The sequence below is a fragment of the Danio rerio genome, chromosome 12 (assembly GCF_052040795.2).
Source record: "Danio rerio strain M-AB ecotype USA chromosome 12, GRCz13ab, whole genome shotgun sequence".
NCBI lineage: Eukaryota > Metazoa > Chordata > Actinopteri > Cypriniformes > Danionidae > Danio > Danio rerio.
In genome coordinates, this window is record NC_141032.1 from 44,087,868 (window position 1) to 44,106,027 (window position 18,160).

Here is an 18,160-nt window from a genome sequence, read left to right on the forward strand (position 1 = left end):
GCGATTTGAATACAATTTCTGCAGATGACTTAATATCTCTAAATAATTTTAGATTGATAGAGATGATTCTGTAGGGGAGTGCATCTGCATATAATCTAATAAACAAGCTTAGATAAATCCAATAAAGAAAAAGATACAACTGAAATCATTTTTTTTTTGAGTCTAACAGTATTCTGGTACAGTAATTGAATAATAAAATTAAATTATTTAATACAGTGAATCATTTTTAAAGTTGTACACAGTGTTATTTATCATATACCTAAATGCATAAGATCAGTCAATATCTGGCATTGATATAATATTGATGTATCAAATTCAATACATAGTCACACAGCCCTTAAAAACACATGCAAATTATAAATTACAATACACACTCAACATTGTATGTTCTGCGATCTAACAGTTGCGAATGATCACATTGCGATATCGATGCTGAAATCATATATTGTGCAGCCCTAGTGTTGCAGCTGCCAAAATGTATTTATTTGTTTCTTGTGAATATTCCAAAATCGTTTCTTGATGGATGTTAATCGTGGTATGCATACCTGGCAACACAAAGACCATTGCAAGGAAGCAAATAAAACCGTCTGATGGCACGTCAGGTATTAAAAGGGTGAAACATCAGCCAATATATGAGAAAAGCATTTGGTTTTGTTTGGTGTGTGGAAAGTCAGTCAGCACTTTAAAGTGGGGCTGCACAATTTATAGAAAACAAATTATTATTATCATTTTCTGATTTAAAATGCAATTTGCTATCATTTCTTAAGAGTTACAGGTTTGATGTGAGGGTTTTAATAGAGCCAAAGAAAGATCAAGCATGACCACAGAGTACTCTACTATTTATTAAAAACCTCTTAAACATTGTTACCATTTTAAAGAATTAAAATCAGTTGTCATAAAAATGAGAAAATACAGTGGTCCCTTGTTATTTGCTGTTATTATTTATTATTATTATTATTATTGTTAGTTATGTTCTAAAAAAAAATAGCCCGCAATAGGGGAAATCCGTGAAATAGTCAGCTTTTATTTTTTACAATTATTATAGATTTTTTTAAGGCTGTAAAACACCTCACTACACACTTTTCTCAGACAGGCATTAACATTTTCACACTTTTCTCATTTAAACACTCTCAAATTTCAATCCTTCTTAGAAAAACAAGTCCAGTATTATAGAATGAAACCAAAGATCAAAACCTGTTGACAGGTGCAAACATTCATTGCGGTCAGCAAAAGGTTAATAAAGCTTTTTAGCTTTTTTGCGGATAATGTTGGCACCCAGCGTAATGTTCTTTTTCCTGCAGTCACTGATCTAGTTTGTTGCTTTCACCTAAATAGATCAATATTTTTTTGACATCACCTCATACTTCCGTTTCTCATCAGATCTTCTGACCAATCAAATGCCCTCTAGCAGGGTTTAATGTTAACGATTTTTCCCGATTGGGACAATGGTTCAGATTTTGAATTGCCCTGTCAAAATTTTCACTGGTCCCACCAAAAAAAAAAAGTATTTTCTAAAGTTATTTAAAAATAATGTGTCAAAAGCCAAACATTATTGTACACATATTTTTTATTCAGCATAACTTTTCTTTAAATACAGCTGTGAAATAAAAAAAATTGCAACTGTGATGAAACAAACTATAAAGAAAAATAGCGAGACTGCAGTCAGATCATGAAGCAGATCAATGTTGATCTTTCTTTAAACTTGTCGGTGCAGAAATGAAGCCTAATACAAAATTTTATAAGATTAAAAATATGAAAAAATGATCAGGTGGTCATTTCAGTCAATTTTTCCAATGGATAAACAGCTCTCGTTAATATTTTAGCATGCTTTCACTTTTGTACTCGATATGAAACGTGCATTTACAGGTAGGAATGATATCACACCCTACTCATAATTCTCTCTTCTTATAGCATGTATGTATATATATATATATATATATATATATATATATATATATATATATATATACTGATTAATTTGGCGTAGATCCGAGCGTTGGTGCGGCATTTACATATGCCAAACGAACCGCTCTAATTGTGCAAATGAGACATGTTTCGAATCAAACGTCTAGTTTTGAAAGTGCCTCAAGACTGTATTTGCCTGCAACTGACAAAAAATTGCAACTAAATTAAACTAGTGATGAGGCAATCAGCTAGTTTTTATACTTTTAGGTGAGGTATTAAGCTGTCATTGGGCTGGAAACTTTTTTAGGACATGGCAACCCTGTGTGTGATGCACCCGAGTGGCACATTTATATACAATTATGAAATGGATTGAGACATAATAAGTATTTCTTTCTCCTATCAGACGTACGTTCCCTACAGAGACAGCAAGATGACCAGGATCTTGCAGGATTCTCTGGGTGGAAACTGCAGGACCACTATAGTGATCTGCTGCTCTCCATCCTCCTTCAACGAGGCCGAGACCAAATCAACACTCATGTTCGGACAGAGGTGAGGAGATAACCATACACACTCAAAATGAGAGTTTTCAATTGTCCTGTTATGCAATAGTAAGGTGTCCTACAATAGGTTGACATCCAACCAAGGTAAAAAAAAAAACAACTTAATTTAATTTTTATCATATTTTAACATTTTAGCTTTGCACGTCATAAATTTGCCAATTTGTTGCGCCTTTTGATATTGGAATATTTGCAAACATGTACATTTATAAACAGCTAGAGTACACACTATATAAAAGGTAATATCTAAATTAAAAACGTCTGGTTTTTAAGAATGCATTAGTAAATGTTGAATTATGATTATTAAATTCTGTACAGGTATCTTTTCTTTTCAGTTCATGTTAATACATACACTAGCCAACATTAACTGATGCAACCTAAGTGTAAAGGGTGACCAAAAAACATCAAGGGCGCTTTTAATGAAATGTTTGCATTGAGCATCAAGTAATTGTTCTGTTTTCATCGAAAGAGCAAAGACCATCAAGAACACAGTGTCAGTGAATGTGGAGCTGACAGCAGAGCAGTGGAAGAAGAAATATGAGAAGGAGAAAGAGAAGAACAAGACGCTTAAAAACACCATCACCTGGCTGGAGAACGAGCTCAACCGCTGGAGGAATGGTAGTGCAATCACACACACACACACACACACACACACACACACACACACACACACACACACACACACACACACACACATACACACACACACGCACATACAGACTTGTTCCTATATCCTAGTGAGGATTCTCATAAAAATAATAATAGTTCTAAACCGTTTATACTCCTAAACCCAACCATCACAGTAAACAATCTGCATTTTCACATTTTCAAAACACTTCTGTGTGATTTATAAGCCATCAATTTTGGTTCCCATGGTTAAACAAGTGTGCATTCAGGTTTAAGTCCCCATTAGGTGTAAAAACATGTGCACACACACTGGTTTGTTTCACTATCTTAGTGAGGACATTACATGGAATTCCATTGTTTTTATATCAGGTTAATGATGTCAACCCCTAAACTCAACTCTCACAGAAGTGTAATTAGTACCATTAGATGCTAATAAAAACATGTTCTGGTTGATTTTTAAGCACTTTTAATTCGTAAGGACAAGTGAAATGTTCTCACTAGTGGGTCGTTTGGATATTTCGCTATGTACAGTAAGTGCAGACAATTGAGCCCTCAAAATTATGGCTAAACCTGTAAACACACACACACTTCATGCACATTCAGTTGTTTTCATTGCAAATTACACGCTATTATTACATTGCATATTCATTGTTTTCAGGTGAGAGCGTCCCTGTTGATGAGCAGTATGATAAGGAGAAGGCAAACGCAGATGTTCTGGCCCTGGATAATGTGGTGAATAATGATAAATTCACCTCAACTCCCAGCGTGCCCGGTCTCAAATTTACTGACGCTGAGCGTGAGAAGTGTGAGGCTGAGTTGGCCAAACTCTTCAAACAGCTGGACGACAAGGTGAGACTTACTTTAATGATAATTGATGAACGAGTGAAGATTTTGGAGTAGTGATGCACCTACCGAGCTAGTATTTATCCATTTTGAGATTATCATCCAATCGATGTTCAAATCCGCATAATGTTCAGGGAAAATGTTTGATTGAAAATTTAAAAATATATAACACTTTTCAAAACTAAGGATTATCAATAGAGCACAATATAAAATGTTTGACTTTTTGTTTTTTCCATACGGTATTAATTGTCATATTGCAGAGCCCAAGCGTGCACTAATAATTTGGCAACATAATATTTTACTCTAATCATGTTTTCATGTGGAAAAACACCAGCTGGGGATTTTACAATGTTAGACTTTAAGCTTCAGATCGATGTCATGCATGTTTATTATTTTCAGCTCCCTGTGAAACCGTATTTTAGACCTCTTAGACGGATGCTGAATGTGTTATTTTTAATTATGTAAAGAATAAAACATTCTGCTCATAATAATGTAAACAACCTGTAATTCTGCAGTAAAATCCTCATGTGTTCTCTGCTGTCTGTCTGTCTGTAGGATGATGAGATAAATCAGCAGTCTCAGCTGGCTGAGAAACTCAAACAGCAGATGTTGGATCAGGAGGAGGTGAGAGCTGAACATACAGCAGCATGTTTACACCATTTTCCGTGATTAAAAATAATATACTGTCTTCTAATCAGTTGTGAATAGGCTGTCGGCAAGGTATTAAAAACTTTTATAATGTCTTAAATTTCTAAAAGAAATGTTTAGGCTGTAAAATGTTTTAAATTTACTGAACTATTGTCATGTAGGTCTTAAATCACTTTAAACAGGTCTTAATTTCCCTATATGTCCACATAAAGCTAATTAATCAGGCCATACACCTATTCAATCACCAGCAATTCCTCTCAAAATGTTTAACAAACATTTGCTTCATTACCTCTATATACCAATATGGTTTAATTATCTTCCTTTGAATAACATTTGTTTAGAAGTTCTCTCTGTACGGTATTGATACTGTAGCTACCTGGAGAGGATAGTGTCCTGGAAAGATTGTTGTGCATATATTATTTCATTATAGTTCTTAAAACTTGTCAATAATAATAATAAAAATAAATTGTTATCTCTTAAATTGTTAATGTTAAGAATGTGTATGTACACAACTAGAGTTGCTTGTTTTGAAAATGTATTTAAAATATATGGCTAGTAAAAATATATATACAGTTGAAGTCAGAATTATTAGCCCCCTTTAGATTTTTTTTTTTTTGCTTTTTTTAATATTTCCCAAATGATGTTTAACAGAGCAAGGAAATTTTCACAGTATGTCTGATAATATTTTTTCTTCTGGAGAAAGTCTTATTTGTTTTATTTCGGCTAGAATAAAAGCAGTTTTTAATTTTTTTAAAAACAATTTTGGGACAAAATTATTAGCCCCTTAAAGCTAATTTTTTTTTCGATAGTCTACTGAACAAACCATCGTTATACAATAACTTGCCTAACTACCCTAACCTGCCTAGTTCAGCTTATTAACCTAGTTAAGCCTTAAATGTCACTTTAAGCTGTAAAGAAGTGTCTTGAAAAATATCAAGTAAAATATTATTTACTGTCATCATGACAAAGATTAAATAAATCATTTATTAGAAATAGGTTTCTAAAACTATTATGCTTAGAAATGTGCTGAAACAATCTTCCTTCCATTAAACAAAAATTGACTTCAACTGTATATTTGAATTATTTTGTTGGGGCAAGTGATATTTTGTTCCACTAACCATTAGGAAAAGAAATCTAGCATTTAGCCCTGTATAAATCTAAAATATAATTTATAATGGTCTTAAAAAAGAAGTGCATCAGCCTAAATTCTAATAAACAATCTACAAGCATAGATGAATACAATAACGAAAACGATAAGCAAGAAATAAACAGTGTTTTTTATTTTCTGAGGAGTCTCAACAAAATGAATCCTTATTAAAGTTACAAACATTACAATTTGCTTTGAAAATCCTCATACAGTCACAGGCCTCAAAAATAAATCTTTGTATTGTAGCTGCTGGCCTCAACGAGACGGGACCATGATAACCTGCAGGCGGAGCTCACGCGTCTGCAGATGGAGAACGAGGCGTCTAAGGAGGAGGTGAAGGAGGTGCTGCAGGCCCTGGAGGAGCTGGCAGTCAACTACGACCAGAAGAGTCAGGAGGTGGAGGACAAAACCAAGGAGTTTGAGACCCTGAATGAAGAGCTTAACCAGAAATCCGTGAGCCAAAGATTTTTTTATATAATAATATAACAGTAATAATTCAAAGCAAAATAGCATCAACAACTAACATAATAAATAGATACAATGTAATGTGCATATTAATGTATAAATAGATTGAATAATCTAGACAACGCAATGTTTTAAAATGGATCGGATATGTAAAATGGCAAATGCAAGTCCTTAATATTTATGTTTGCGATTAATTAAAGCTATTAATTTGTTCATAATCATTTATTGTTTGTAGCATGGTGATAGTCTAAGAGTATTTGAACTGTGTAAATAAAATGAATAATATATGCAAGTACAGTTTGGGCCATTTATATGGATACACCTTAATAAATTGGGAACGGTTGGTGATATTAGTCCTATTTTTTTATTCAATTTACATTAATATTTCAGAATACAATTGTAAAGTATTGAATACTTTATTTTTTTTACCATTCATATCAGTACTAATATAGTGTATTAGTAACATATAATGTAATACACATAAATATAATGTTATTACATATTTGAAATTAGACATTTTTGTAACATTCTTTTGCTATTAACATAATAAAATAAATAAATATAATATCATATAATTAATACTAAATGCTAATAAATGCATTAAATAATAACAAATAGTTGAATTTATTGCCAATGCAGTGTTATATTCAAATGAACTTAAATTGAATGAGTCGTAGTTAATACTCATTCAATTCAACAACTTAATATCAATAATAATTAAAATATTATCTTTTATGTTGTTGTTAAATATAATTCTTATAATAAGTATATTGCTAATCTTGGCTTTGTTGCTTCAGAGCGTTCTTGCATCAATTGAATCTGAGCTGCAGAAACTGAAGGAAATGACCAACCATCAGAAGAAGAGAGTCACTGAGATGATGTCATCGCTGCTGAAAGACCTGGCAGAGATCGGCATCGCTGTGGGCAGTAATGACATTAAGGTAACAAGACAAATAACCACAACCTTACATGACCTTCAGTGTTCATTTTATTCTTCATTTTTCATTTAATATTTGCCACTTCATCCTTGCATCCCACTTTAAGGTCACCCAACACTTTGTCTTCATGTTTTTTTTTTTTTAGCATGAGGGAGGAGGACTCATTGATGAAGAGTTCACCGTGGCCCGTCTCTACATCAGTAAGATGAAGTCGGAGGTCAAGACTCTGGTGAAGCGCAGCAAACAGCTGGAGAGCGCTCAGACTGAGAGCAACAAGAAGATGGATGAGAACGAGAAGGAGCTGGCAGCCTGTCAGCTCCGTATCTCTCAGGTAAACACAAGATTATTGGGTTAATAGAATAATTAATATAAAAACAATACTTTTTATCATTTACTTTTAATGCATTTTGAAGAGTACAACTATTTGAACATTCTCCTCAAAATGATTTTGCAATGCTGCTTCAGAGTCAGTGGTAATATTAAAAGTAGATGTTGGATTTATTTTATAGGCATGTAGTTTTAATAATAAACTTTTTTTAATATTTAGATTGAAGGATTGGATATTTAAGTTTAGAATCCTTTATTTTCTTTATTTTTTAGCATTTTATTACTTCAGAATATTTTTTCGATTAGTTCTACATTGACATTTATTTATTTTTAAATAGTTTTAATTATTTATGATATATTTTATTATATTTTATACAATTAATTATCTAGTTTAGATTTTTTATTTGATTTTTATTTGTAGTTTTTACTTCTGATTTTTAATTTTAGCATCATATTTCTTACATTTATCATTTTTAAAATAATTTATTACTTCAGAATAATCATTTTATTTTGTTCTACATTTAAATGTTTTTTCTTTTTTAATCATTTTAATGATTAACAATACATTAAATAATTTTTATGCATTTAATATTTTATTTTCAACTTAAATTTATCTTAAATTTGAATTTTTATTTGTAATGTTTACTGTAGATTTTAAATATTAGTATCTAATGTTTTATAATTATTTTTGATTTTAACATTTAATTTTCTATAGTTTTGCCTTTTATTCATCCTATTTGTTGTTTTACATATTTTTATATTTTTAGTCTTTACTATAGTTGAAATTTAAAGTATAAGATGGAGTAACATTTTTATCATTTTACATTTAAAAGAGTTTGAATTTCTGCTACAAAGATTAAATTAACATGTTTACATGGGTTTTCTCTTAGCACAAATGGTTTTATTACATAGCAATGTATGACTGCAGCTCAATGGAAACACTAGAGTCTCTCCATTACAAGTGACATTTAAAGGATGCTTTTAGAAACCCTCTGAGATTTGTCTGCTTTTGTTTGCAGTACGAGGCGAAGATCAAGTCTCTATCAGAGTATCTGCAAAACATTGAACAGAAGAAGAGACAGCTGGAGGAAAACGTCGACTCTCTCAATGAGGAGCTGGTCAAACTTAGTGCCCAGGGTACACATACTCACACATGCTTTTCTTTTACTCCCATAAATGCGTTTTATTGGTCAATTGCTTTTACATGGAATTTTCTAGAATATTGTGGAGTTTTAAAAGGTCTATTCCAGACATTAAAAGTCAGGGAATTTTAGTTGTTGAATATCAGGGACATTTTTGTGTCATTTTTAGTTTTTACTTGCTTCCCATTTATTAAAATGTACCCTGTTTTCACCCTGTTTTACATGTGGTTATAATAAGGCTTTTTTCACTGCTATTGTATTCCTTTTCTCTCTTGGCCTTGTAAGACTTTTATTCATTTATATATTTTTTAATAATTTGTGGCTTTATTTAAAAAAAATTTTTTGCTCTAAAAATATACACAAGATTACACAATAGTAATTTTTGACCTTAAGGTCTGGCTGTTTTATATTCATTATAGGTCATAGAAATTCAGCTTTTTAGTCAAGGACTTTGACTTGAAGTAGAACCCATTCTTTTACTGCCCTCTTGTGGCGAAGGCTGCACTGGGCTGTTTTTGTGATGAATTGTATTTTATTTACTTTTTTTACAGAGAAAGTTCATGCCATGGAGAAAGAGAATGAGATACAAAGTGCTAATGAAGTTAAGGTGAGATTTGGCTATATCTTTTTTTTTTTTTTTAGATTATCTGTAGCTGAATCAGAAGAGAGGTTTGCATTGTTTTATAACAGAAATTGCACTTCATAATTTGTGTTTATGATTGGACAGGCTGCAGTCGAGCAGCAGATCCAGAACCACAGAGAAGCTCATCAGAAACAGCTGAGCAGCCTGAGAGACGAGCTGGAGACCAAGGAGAAGCTCATCACTGAACTGCAGGAGTAAGACTCACTCACTCACTCACTCACTCACTCACACTTGTATGCATGGTTTACAGGAACACTCTATAGGTGTAATGTATTTTATAATGTAGTAACCACTTGAATAGAGTACAACTAGGTCATACCCATGTCATTATGCAACTTTTTCCTGTAAACCCAGGAGTAAGACACTCAGGCCCAATCCCAATTCTATTTTTGTTCCCGTTCCCCTTGGCCCTTACAAGGGGAAGGGCTTCAAAATTTACCCCTAAGAATTGGGACAGCACTACAGTACCTGCACATCTCATCATATGTCCTCGCGATTTCTTGCTTCATTTGAGATCAGACGATCGCGACTGCTGGAGTGATTCCAGTTGTGCTATTTTTTGGTATTTATCTTTAGGAAATCATTAAAGGCATACATTATGTTATCATAACGATCTAATGTGGCAATAAGATCGTAATACTGTACATTTAACAAAGTGGCCATAGTATACTCATCATTGTAAACACAAAAACAGCATTAACATTATAGCAGACATTGTTAAAAGCTCATTGATGGCCACTAGACTTTTATCACAGGGTATTCCAGTGTCATTGAGTGTGAGAATGTTGTGGGACTGCTGTACAGGAGTTATGATTAGGGATTATAGATCGCGAATAGATTGTGAAATTTAGTGTTTTTTTTTTTTTTTTTTAAAGCATGACGGTAAAACATGAACGCGGTTATAAATATATTAAAACGTGTGTTTGTTTGTTGTAAAAATTCGTAATAATGACAAAAAATACTAATTTGTGGATCTTTTTCCGGGTGCAGCTGTTGCCGGGGTATTCTGGGAATTTTTTCTTACTCCTTGGTTTTAAGTGTGGTCCTGAAAAGTCTTCGTTTGAAGGGGTGTATACCCCTTGCACTTAGCCCTACACCTTCAAGCTAAAGAGAATTGGCATACCACTACCACTTCACGGGCATGCGCAAAACAAGGAAGGGCTAAGGGGTAGAATTGGGATTGGGACTCACTCACTCACTCACTCACTCACTCACTCACACTTGTATACATGGTTTACAGGAACACTTCATAGGCGTAATGCACTTTAGTAAGGTGGTTTCTACTTTATAGAATACAGTTAGATCATACCCATGTCATTATGCATTTTCTTGTCCTTTTAAACCACATAAACATGTTCTCACACACACTCAAACTTGTTTACATGGTTTACAGGAATACTCCATAGGCGTAATATGTAATTTATAAAGTAAAAAGCACCTTGTAAATCACCTTAATAGAATACATCTAGCTTGTACCAACCACATAGAAGTATACAACCACACACTGAGACTTGTTTACATGGTTTGCAGGAACACTCCATAGTATTTTATGAAGTAGAAACCACCTTAATAGAGTCTAAACTAGGTCATATCCATGTAACTGAACAACTTCTTGTCCTGGTAAACCACATAACCATGAACACTAACACACACTCAGACTTGTATACATGGTTTAAAGGAACACTTCATTGGCATAGTAAAGGAAAAACCACCTTGCAGTCCAGCTTGATAGAGTACAGCTAGTGCATACCAATGCCATTAGACAACTTTGTGTCCCTCTAAACCACATAAACATGTGCATACATGCATACTTGTATACATGGTTTACAAGAAAGCTCTATAAGCCTCCTTTTTACTGCACATGACAAACGACAGACCGGAAGTCATTCATTTCCAATGGAGAGCAGTCCGGGAGTTGCGTTGAGTTCCGATCATCGCCGTATGCAGAAAATTCGGATCCGAATTGAGCTGCGCATCCGTTAAAATATTTGAACTCCTGCGACTAGAGTGTATGTGACCGGCCGACTGGATGTGATGTATTCCAGTGTTTTCCAAGCAGATCCGTGTACGCGAGATGAGAAATAGGAGTTTATTTGGTTATTTTTTTAATTATAAAAAGTCTATATTAAAAAAAAAAAAACTTTTCTGTTCAAAAATGTAAGTAAGAAAGTAATAAAAATATACAGTTAAAGTCAGAATTATTAGCCCCCTAATTTATTAGACCGCTTGTTTTTTCCCCCCAATTTCTGTTTAACGGAGAGATTTTTTCAACACATTTCTAAACACAATAGTTTTAATAACTCATCTCTAATAACTGATTTATTTTATCAAGACCATGATAACTGTAAATAATATTTTACTAGATATTTTTCAAGATATTTTTTAATAAAGTTAACTAGGCAGGTTAGGGGAATTAGGCAAGTTATTGTATAACGATGGCTTGTTCTGTAGATTATCGAGAAAAAATATAGCTTAAAGGGGCTAATAATTTTCTCCCTAAAATGGTTCATAAAAAATTCAAAACTGCTTTTATTCTAGCCGAAATAAAACAAATAAGACTTTCTCGAGAAGAAAAAATATTATCAGACACACTGTAAAAATGTCCTTGCTCTGTTAAACATCATTTGGAAAATATTTATAAAAGAAAAAAAAATCAAAGGGGGCTAATAATTCTGACTTCATCTGTATATTTTTAATGTTGTCTCCACATTCCCTCCAATATTTTAGCGGTCTATGAGTTTCTAGTATTCATTCATCCATTAATCTATGTAAACGCACAGAGAACAACGGCTCTTGCTTTTGCACTCCTTCAGCTTTTTCCCCGTGGTGCACGACAACACTGAAAATACTGTGCGGCTGCCACAAGGGGGCGTATTCCAACAGTCGTGTTCAATTGTTGTGTGCAGTGGAAAGGCGGCTATAGGCTTGTCTAATGTATTTTAATAAAGTAGAAACCGCCTTAAAAGAGTACAACTAGGTCATACTCATGTCATTATGCAACTTCTTGTTCTTGTAAACCACATTAACATGAACACACACACTCAAACACATTCAGAGTTGTATAGATGTTTTTTTATAAATTATAAACCACCTCAATAGAGTACAACTAGGTCAAACTCAAATCATTATATAACTTGTCCTTGTATACCACATGAACAAGTACCCACACACACACATCTACAGATGGCTGTACAATAGACCATTTCAATGTGGCGATGCATTTCAATACATCCCTCAAAATAGTCTATATCAGTGGATCTCAAACTTTTTTCACTAAGTACCACCTCAAAAAAATAAAAAAAAATAAAAATAGTCTCTCAAAGTACCACCATAATGAGCAAAATTGAAAAACAGTAGCGTAATAGGCCTAGTAAAGAATCTAAAGCAGTGCACAGTTCAAAAAAACAGGCAGATTAATTCCTATTATTAAGAATATTTATTATTATCAGCCACTTTAAACATATGCAATGTGCTTGTATGCAAAAAACAAACAAAATAAAACGTTAACATTTAAATTGATATAGGCTACTGTTCTTCACAAGTAAAAATATAGTAGCCTATTCATCAAAACCTGGAGATGTTGCTTGGACCTCATAAACATAGGCTATATGTCATCACGTTAATATATAAATAATTTTTTGAACTTTTATGTAGCATGTACAATATTACATATTTGATTCCTCCGCGTACCACTAGAAGGAAGCTCACGTACCACTAGTGGTACAGGTACCACAGTTTGAGAACCACTGGCCTACATGTTGAAATATGACTAATGGCCTATTAGAAATGCACAAGTCAGCAATAACTTGGGATATGCAGATGTAAATTTACTTACAAATAAACCTGAAATGTGTAAACAATTAAGTGTTAGCAATTGTGGTTAAGTTTTATTGTATTATTTTGTTTATTTCACTTAACTTTAAGCTAAAATAGCTGAAATGAAAATATGATTAATTAAAGCCTGGATGGCACTTTGTCTGTAGGCAATCATTAAAGCAAAAAATGTTCAAATAAAATAACAATTTGTTATATTAAAGTTATAGTAAAAAAATTTTTTTCTTCGAGTTGAAGGTTCAGACAGATTGAAATAAATTTCCTTTTAGTCACATTACGGCCTATCAATATGCATCAATTAATTATAGCTTAACTAAACTAATATAATTCCATTACTCAATTTAATTTCTATATTTAATATAAATTTCCCACACTTCTGTCACAATACTATGGCTACAGTAAATCCATACACAGCTGCTAACAAATCCATGGTAAATAAATAAATACAATGTCAGTGGTGTTTTCTTAGGTTAAATCACTTTTTTTTCTCTCTCTCTCTTTTTTTCAGTCAAAACCAGAAGATCATTTTGGAGCAGGAGCGCTTGAAGGTGGAGCATGAAAAACTCAAATCCACTGACCAGGAGAAGAGCCGCAAACTGCACGAGCTCACGTACGACACACACCGAATCAATGAAGATCTGAGTAGTTTGCTGGAGAAGAGTTTAGTAATGGTGTGTTAATGATTGAATCTGTTTTCAGGGTCATGCAGGACCGAAGGGAACAGGCCAGGCAGGATCTCAAAGGCCTGGAGGAGACAGTGGTTGGTCTTCTGAAGTGTTTTATGTTTGTTTTATGTTTGTGTGTATATTTGCACTCTCTGATCACTCTCTTTTTCATCCTCAGGCCAAAGAGCTGCAGACTCTTCATAATCTGAGGAAACTCTTTGTTCAGGATCTGGCAACACGAGTGAAGAAGGTACAATTATTATGAATGCTTTCTGCACAGTGTGGATTTATTATGCTTATGTGTACGGGAAAAAGGGGATTTATATGAGAGTGGGGGACATTTTCTTACTTTTTATGTGCCAATTCAATTGTTGGATGGGAAATATAGAACAGGATATTTCTTCATTTTTTTGTTCTTTTTTTATTATTAGTTTCTTTTTAGTTTTTTTATTATGTACATTTCTAAAATAATTTAATATTTATAATTTTACAAATATACCTTAAGTTAATTATTAGTCTTTGAAATATTGACTAGCATTTTTTTACATTTTGTCTTTTAATTTACAATTTAGTTTCTCTGTTTATGTTTTTTTAATAGCCTTTTTAATTATTTACTTTTACCATTTTTAAAAAAATGTATAGTCTATTTAACTTTTACAGAAGTTATATAATAAAATTTTTTTTATACAGTTTTACTTTTTCTGTGCAAATTAACGTTTGCATGGGAAATATAGAACAGTAAAAAAATATAATAATAATAATAATAATAATATTATTATTATTATTATTATTATTATTATTTTACATTTTTATGTACATTTCTGAAATTATGTTATACTTACAATTTTAAGAATTTCATTTAATCTTCTAAACATTATCTTTATAATTTAGATTTTTTTATTAACCTTTGAAATTGTTTACCTAAGTTTTTATGTTTTAGTTTATATTCTACCTTTATAATAAAAAAATCTACTAATTCATAATAAATTAATAATAATAATTAGTTAATAATAAAATATTTCATTTTTCTGAAATATATTTAATCTTTGAATTTTTTTAAATTATCAGATAATAAATAAAATTTCTATACGTTTAAAAAATTTCTGTGCCAATTAATTGTTGGATGGTAAATATAGACCTGCGCATGCTCCTTCATTTTACTTTTCTATTATTATTATTATTATTATTATTATTATTATTATTATTATTATTATTATTATTATTATTATTATTATTTTCTTTTATGTACATTTCTAAAATAATTAAATGCTTACAATTTTACAAATTTCATTAATTTTATTATTAATCTTTTACATATTGACTATCATTTAGCTTATATTGTATATTCTATTTTATTTTTTGTTTTATTTTTTATGATTTTCTTTTCTTTAAATGAGAAATTCTTTAAAAATATATGTTTTAAATTTAGTTGAATCTTTTGAGTGTGTTTATTTTATTTTATTATTGTTTTTATTACCAGGAGCTTTTACTTTGTCACAGCCATCAAAGCTAAATGACTAGACATCATAAAACTCCAGTTATACCGTTATCGACCTGACAGGCCTTAATTTTGATTTTTACAATGTTTTTCAGAGCGCTGAGATGGACTCAGACGACACTGGAGGCAGTGCAGCCCAAAAGCAGAAGATCTCATTCCTCGAGAACAACCTTGAACAGCTCACTAAAGTGCACAAGCAGGTAAACACAAAACATCAGTTATACATGCATTCTCTCACAACACACATGCTCACAGCGTGTTTTCCTTCTCTGTGCAGCTGGTTCGGGATAACGCTGACCTGCGGTGTGAGCTGCCCAAGCTGGAAAAGCGTCTCCGGGCCACAGCGGAGCGAGTGAAGGCTCTGGAGTCTGCGCTCAAAGAGGCCAAAGAGAACGCAGCCCGCGACCGCAAACGCTACCAGCAGGAGGTGGACCGCATTAAAGAGGCCGTCAGAGCCAAAAACATGGCCCGTCGAGGACACTCCGCACAGATCGGTTAGCTCACACATACACAAACATGAACCATGGGCATTGGCTGATGATAACCTTTGATTTGGGCTGAATGTTTTTAACAGAGGTCATCATTTCTAATTTAACATATTCTTGTTTTTGTTTGTTTGTTTTATTTCTTAGGTACTATTATATCTTCTTTACATTGTTAATGTTTTAGTTCATTTTGTTATAATCATTCTAACTATTAGGATTTATTTAACCATTCAATTTAATTTGTTTATTGTCGTGCACAGTAAGGAAACATGTTTCCCTGTACAATGAAATTCATACTTTGCCATCCACTGTGAAGTCATACACATAACATACCCATCATACACATATACACACAGAAGGGACAGAGGTATAACTATGAAATGAATATATTAATATCTATGAATGTAAACAATGTATAATAATGATAATACTTTACTATATCTAATAATTATAACATATAATAATATATGAGCAATATCACAGGTGTAGCAGTGCGATATGGCTGTATATCAGCACTGGTGGGAGGCGTGCGTTGCCTTAGCGCCCCACCAGTGCTGATATACAGCCATATCGCACTGCTACGAGTGTGATATTGCGTTTATACAACAGTTCAACGGCACAATCGTGTATATAAATAAAAAAAATCAAACACGGAGAGTCTAAAAACCCTTTTTTTATTAGGAACTACTTTCTTCCGCCATTCATTCACATCTGCAGCTGATGTCAAAACGGCAGAAGCCGTTACTAATTCACCAACGTCACTTTAGAGCTAGTGTTTGAATGACTCTCTGTCTAAAGTGATGACAAAACTGCTGATTTTAGCTCACACTTTAAGATTATGAGGCTGAACTTATAGATTATAAGGCTGCCATCCATCTACAGAGATATCTCCTTACAACAGTCTACAGTATTTCTCTGTTGCAATCGGGATTTCACAATAATTAACCCCGAAAATAACAACGAATTTACTAACGTTACCAGACTGCTGTTGTGATTGCGATAAGGAAAAACGCTAAACACTTGTTGACTTTGCTTATTTCAATATGCCAACACAAGACACATTCTTGATATTCGAGCAAATTGGTATAAATACAGCACTACAACATGCAAAAGAGAGATCATCTTACCTGCCAACATGTCTCTGACAAGCCAGCAGACCGGGGGGAGAGGGTGTTCGGGGGTGAGGTTGAGAACAGGATGCAGTGGGTTTTGGGCGGCTACTTCGATCGAGTACTGTACCAAAGTTGGCAACCCCGAGGGTGTTTAGTTTACAGACTGTACCAAAGAGGGGGGTGGGTGAAATTGCAAGAGTATTTTAGGAAGAAATAAAAACGGGATGTTTGTGGGAGACAGGTCTGAAATACGAGATACTCCCATGAAAAATGGAAGTGTTGGCAGGTGTGCTTACCAGTTTAATATTGATTTGATCTGTTGTAGTTACAAATCAGACTGTTAAATCTTCTAAGCGTAAGGGCTTTTTATGCGATTCTGTCGCCATCTTGTGGATAGAAAACGTCAACCGTTGCCGACGAGCTGTCTCTCAGAAATAGTTAATATTTTAAAATAGGCACTATTCTTGCAAATAAACTGCGTAGTTGCAATCTAAACAACTACATTCTCGACTAAGAAGCCTCAAAAGTATATTTTGTTGTGTAACGAGTAATATTTGTCAAACTGTAGAGTCTGCTTGTTGCTGGCTGTATGTGGGCAGAGTAAGTACTTATATTTAGGACTTTCATGGCGCTGAATATGCTAGGATATAAATTTCAAAGGTGTTTGATTTAAAATGAATGATGCTTTAAAACGTCCTTGAATCTAGAGTTTCTGAAAGTGTTAGAATCCTGAAACCAACTAATCATATTTCACCTTTTCACAGCCAAACCAATCAGACCAGGTCAGCCCCCTGTCGCCTCTCCCACTCACCCTAACGTCATCCGCTCAGGGGCAGGGCTCTTCCAGAACAACCAATCAGCAGGCATCCGTGGTGGAGGCGGAGTCAAACAGTAAAATTAGTAAGTAGAAGCATTTTACAAATCTAGGGTTGTCACGATACTGGAATTCAGTACCAATCGGTACAGAAAGTTTAAAAACGTCCCTTTCCCGCTAACATTTGAGCTCTGTCAAAGAGCTTAGAGTCTCCAAGAGGCGACACACACTATAACGTTCCATTGCAACAGCAGTGCCCAGCAGCAGCTACGTGATGTAGCCATTTTGGAGTGAAAGCGATCAGCCGTCCATTGGATCTTAGAAATCAGCTGCTTTGTTTTTTTATTTATTTATTTAAAAAGCGCATTAAAGCTGAGATACAACCTGAAAGACAACAATACATTACAATCATCAGCACATTTAGTAGTTTATTTTACAGACTTAATGTTTATATTTTAACTATACTTTTTTCTTGGAGCTGTCACTCTTAGGTTAAATTACTTTAAATTT

General features: G+C 33.3%; 1 protein-coding gene across 2 annotated transcripts in view; it reads left to right on the plus strand.

Annotated features, from left to right (window-relative positions):
* kif5bb (kinesin family member 5B, b) overlaps window positions 1–18,160 on the plus strand; it is a 47,144-nt gene that overhangs the window by 20,193 nt on the left and 8,791 nt on the right. The window contains exons 10-25 of one of the 2 annotated variants that reach the window (XM_087276861.1): window positions 2,309–2,454; window positions 2,932–3,080; window positions 3,748–3,938; window positions 4,488–4,556; window positions 5,974–6,180; window positions 6,990–7,133; window positions 7,276–7,461; window positions 8,477–8,594; window positions 9,151–9,206; window positions 9,327–9,436; window positions 13,585–13,686; window positions 13,776–13,836; window positions 13,920–13,991; window positions 15,335–15,439; window positions 15,517–15,733; window positions 17,601–17,736. In XM_087276861.1, the coding sequence (XP_087132987.1) occupies window positions 2,309–2,454; window positions 2,932–3,080; window positions 3,748–3,938; window positions 4,488–4,556; window positions 5,974–6,180; window positions 6,990–7,133; window positions 7,276–7,461; window positions 8,477–8,594; window positions 9,151–9,206; window positions 9,327–9,436; window positions 13,585–13,686; window positions 13,776–13,836; window positions 13,920–13,991; window positions 15,335–15,439; window positions 15,517–15,733; window positions 17,601–17,731 (2,064 nt within the window). In that variant the 3' untranslated portion in view covers window positions 17,732–17,736. Of the gene's footprint in view, window positions 1–2,308; window positions 2,455–2,931; window positions 3,081–3,747; window positions 3,939–4,487; window positions 4,557–5,973; window positions 6,181–6,989; window positions 7,134–7,275; window positions 7,462–8,476; window positions 8,595–9,150; window positions 9,207–9,326; window positions 10,466–10,729; window positions 11,811–13,584; window positions 13,687–13,775; window positions 13,837–13,919; window positions 13,992–15,334; window positions 15,440–15,516; window positions 15,734–17,600; window positions 17,737–18,160 lie in introns of those variants that run through there. The other variant, XR_015504483.1, reaches the window with a different exon arrangement.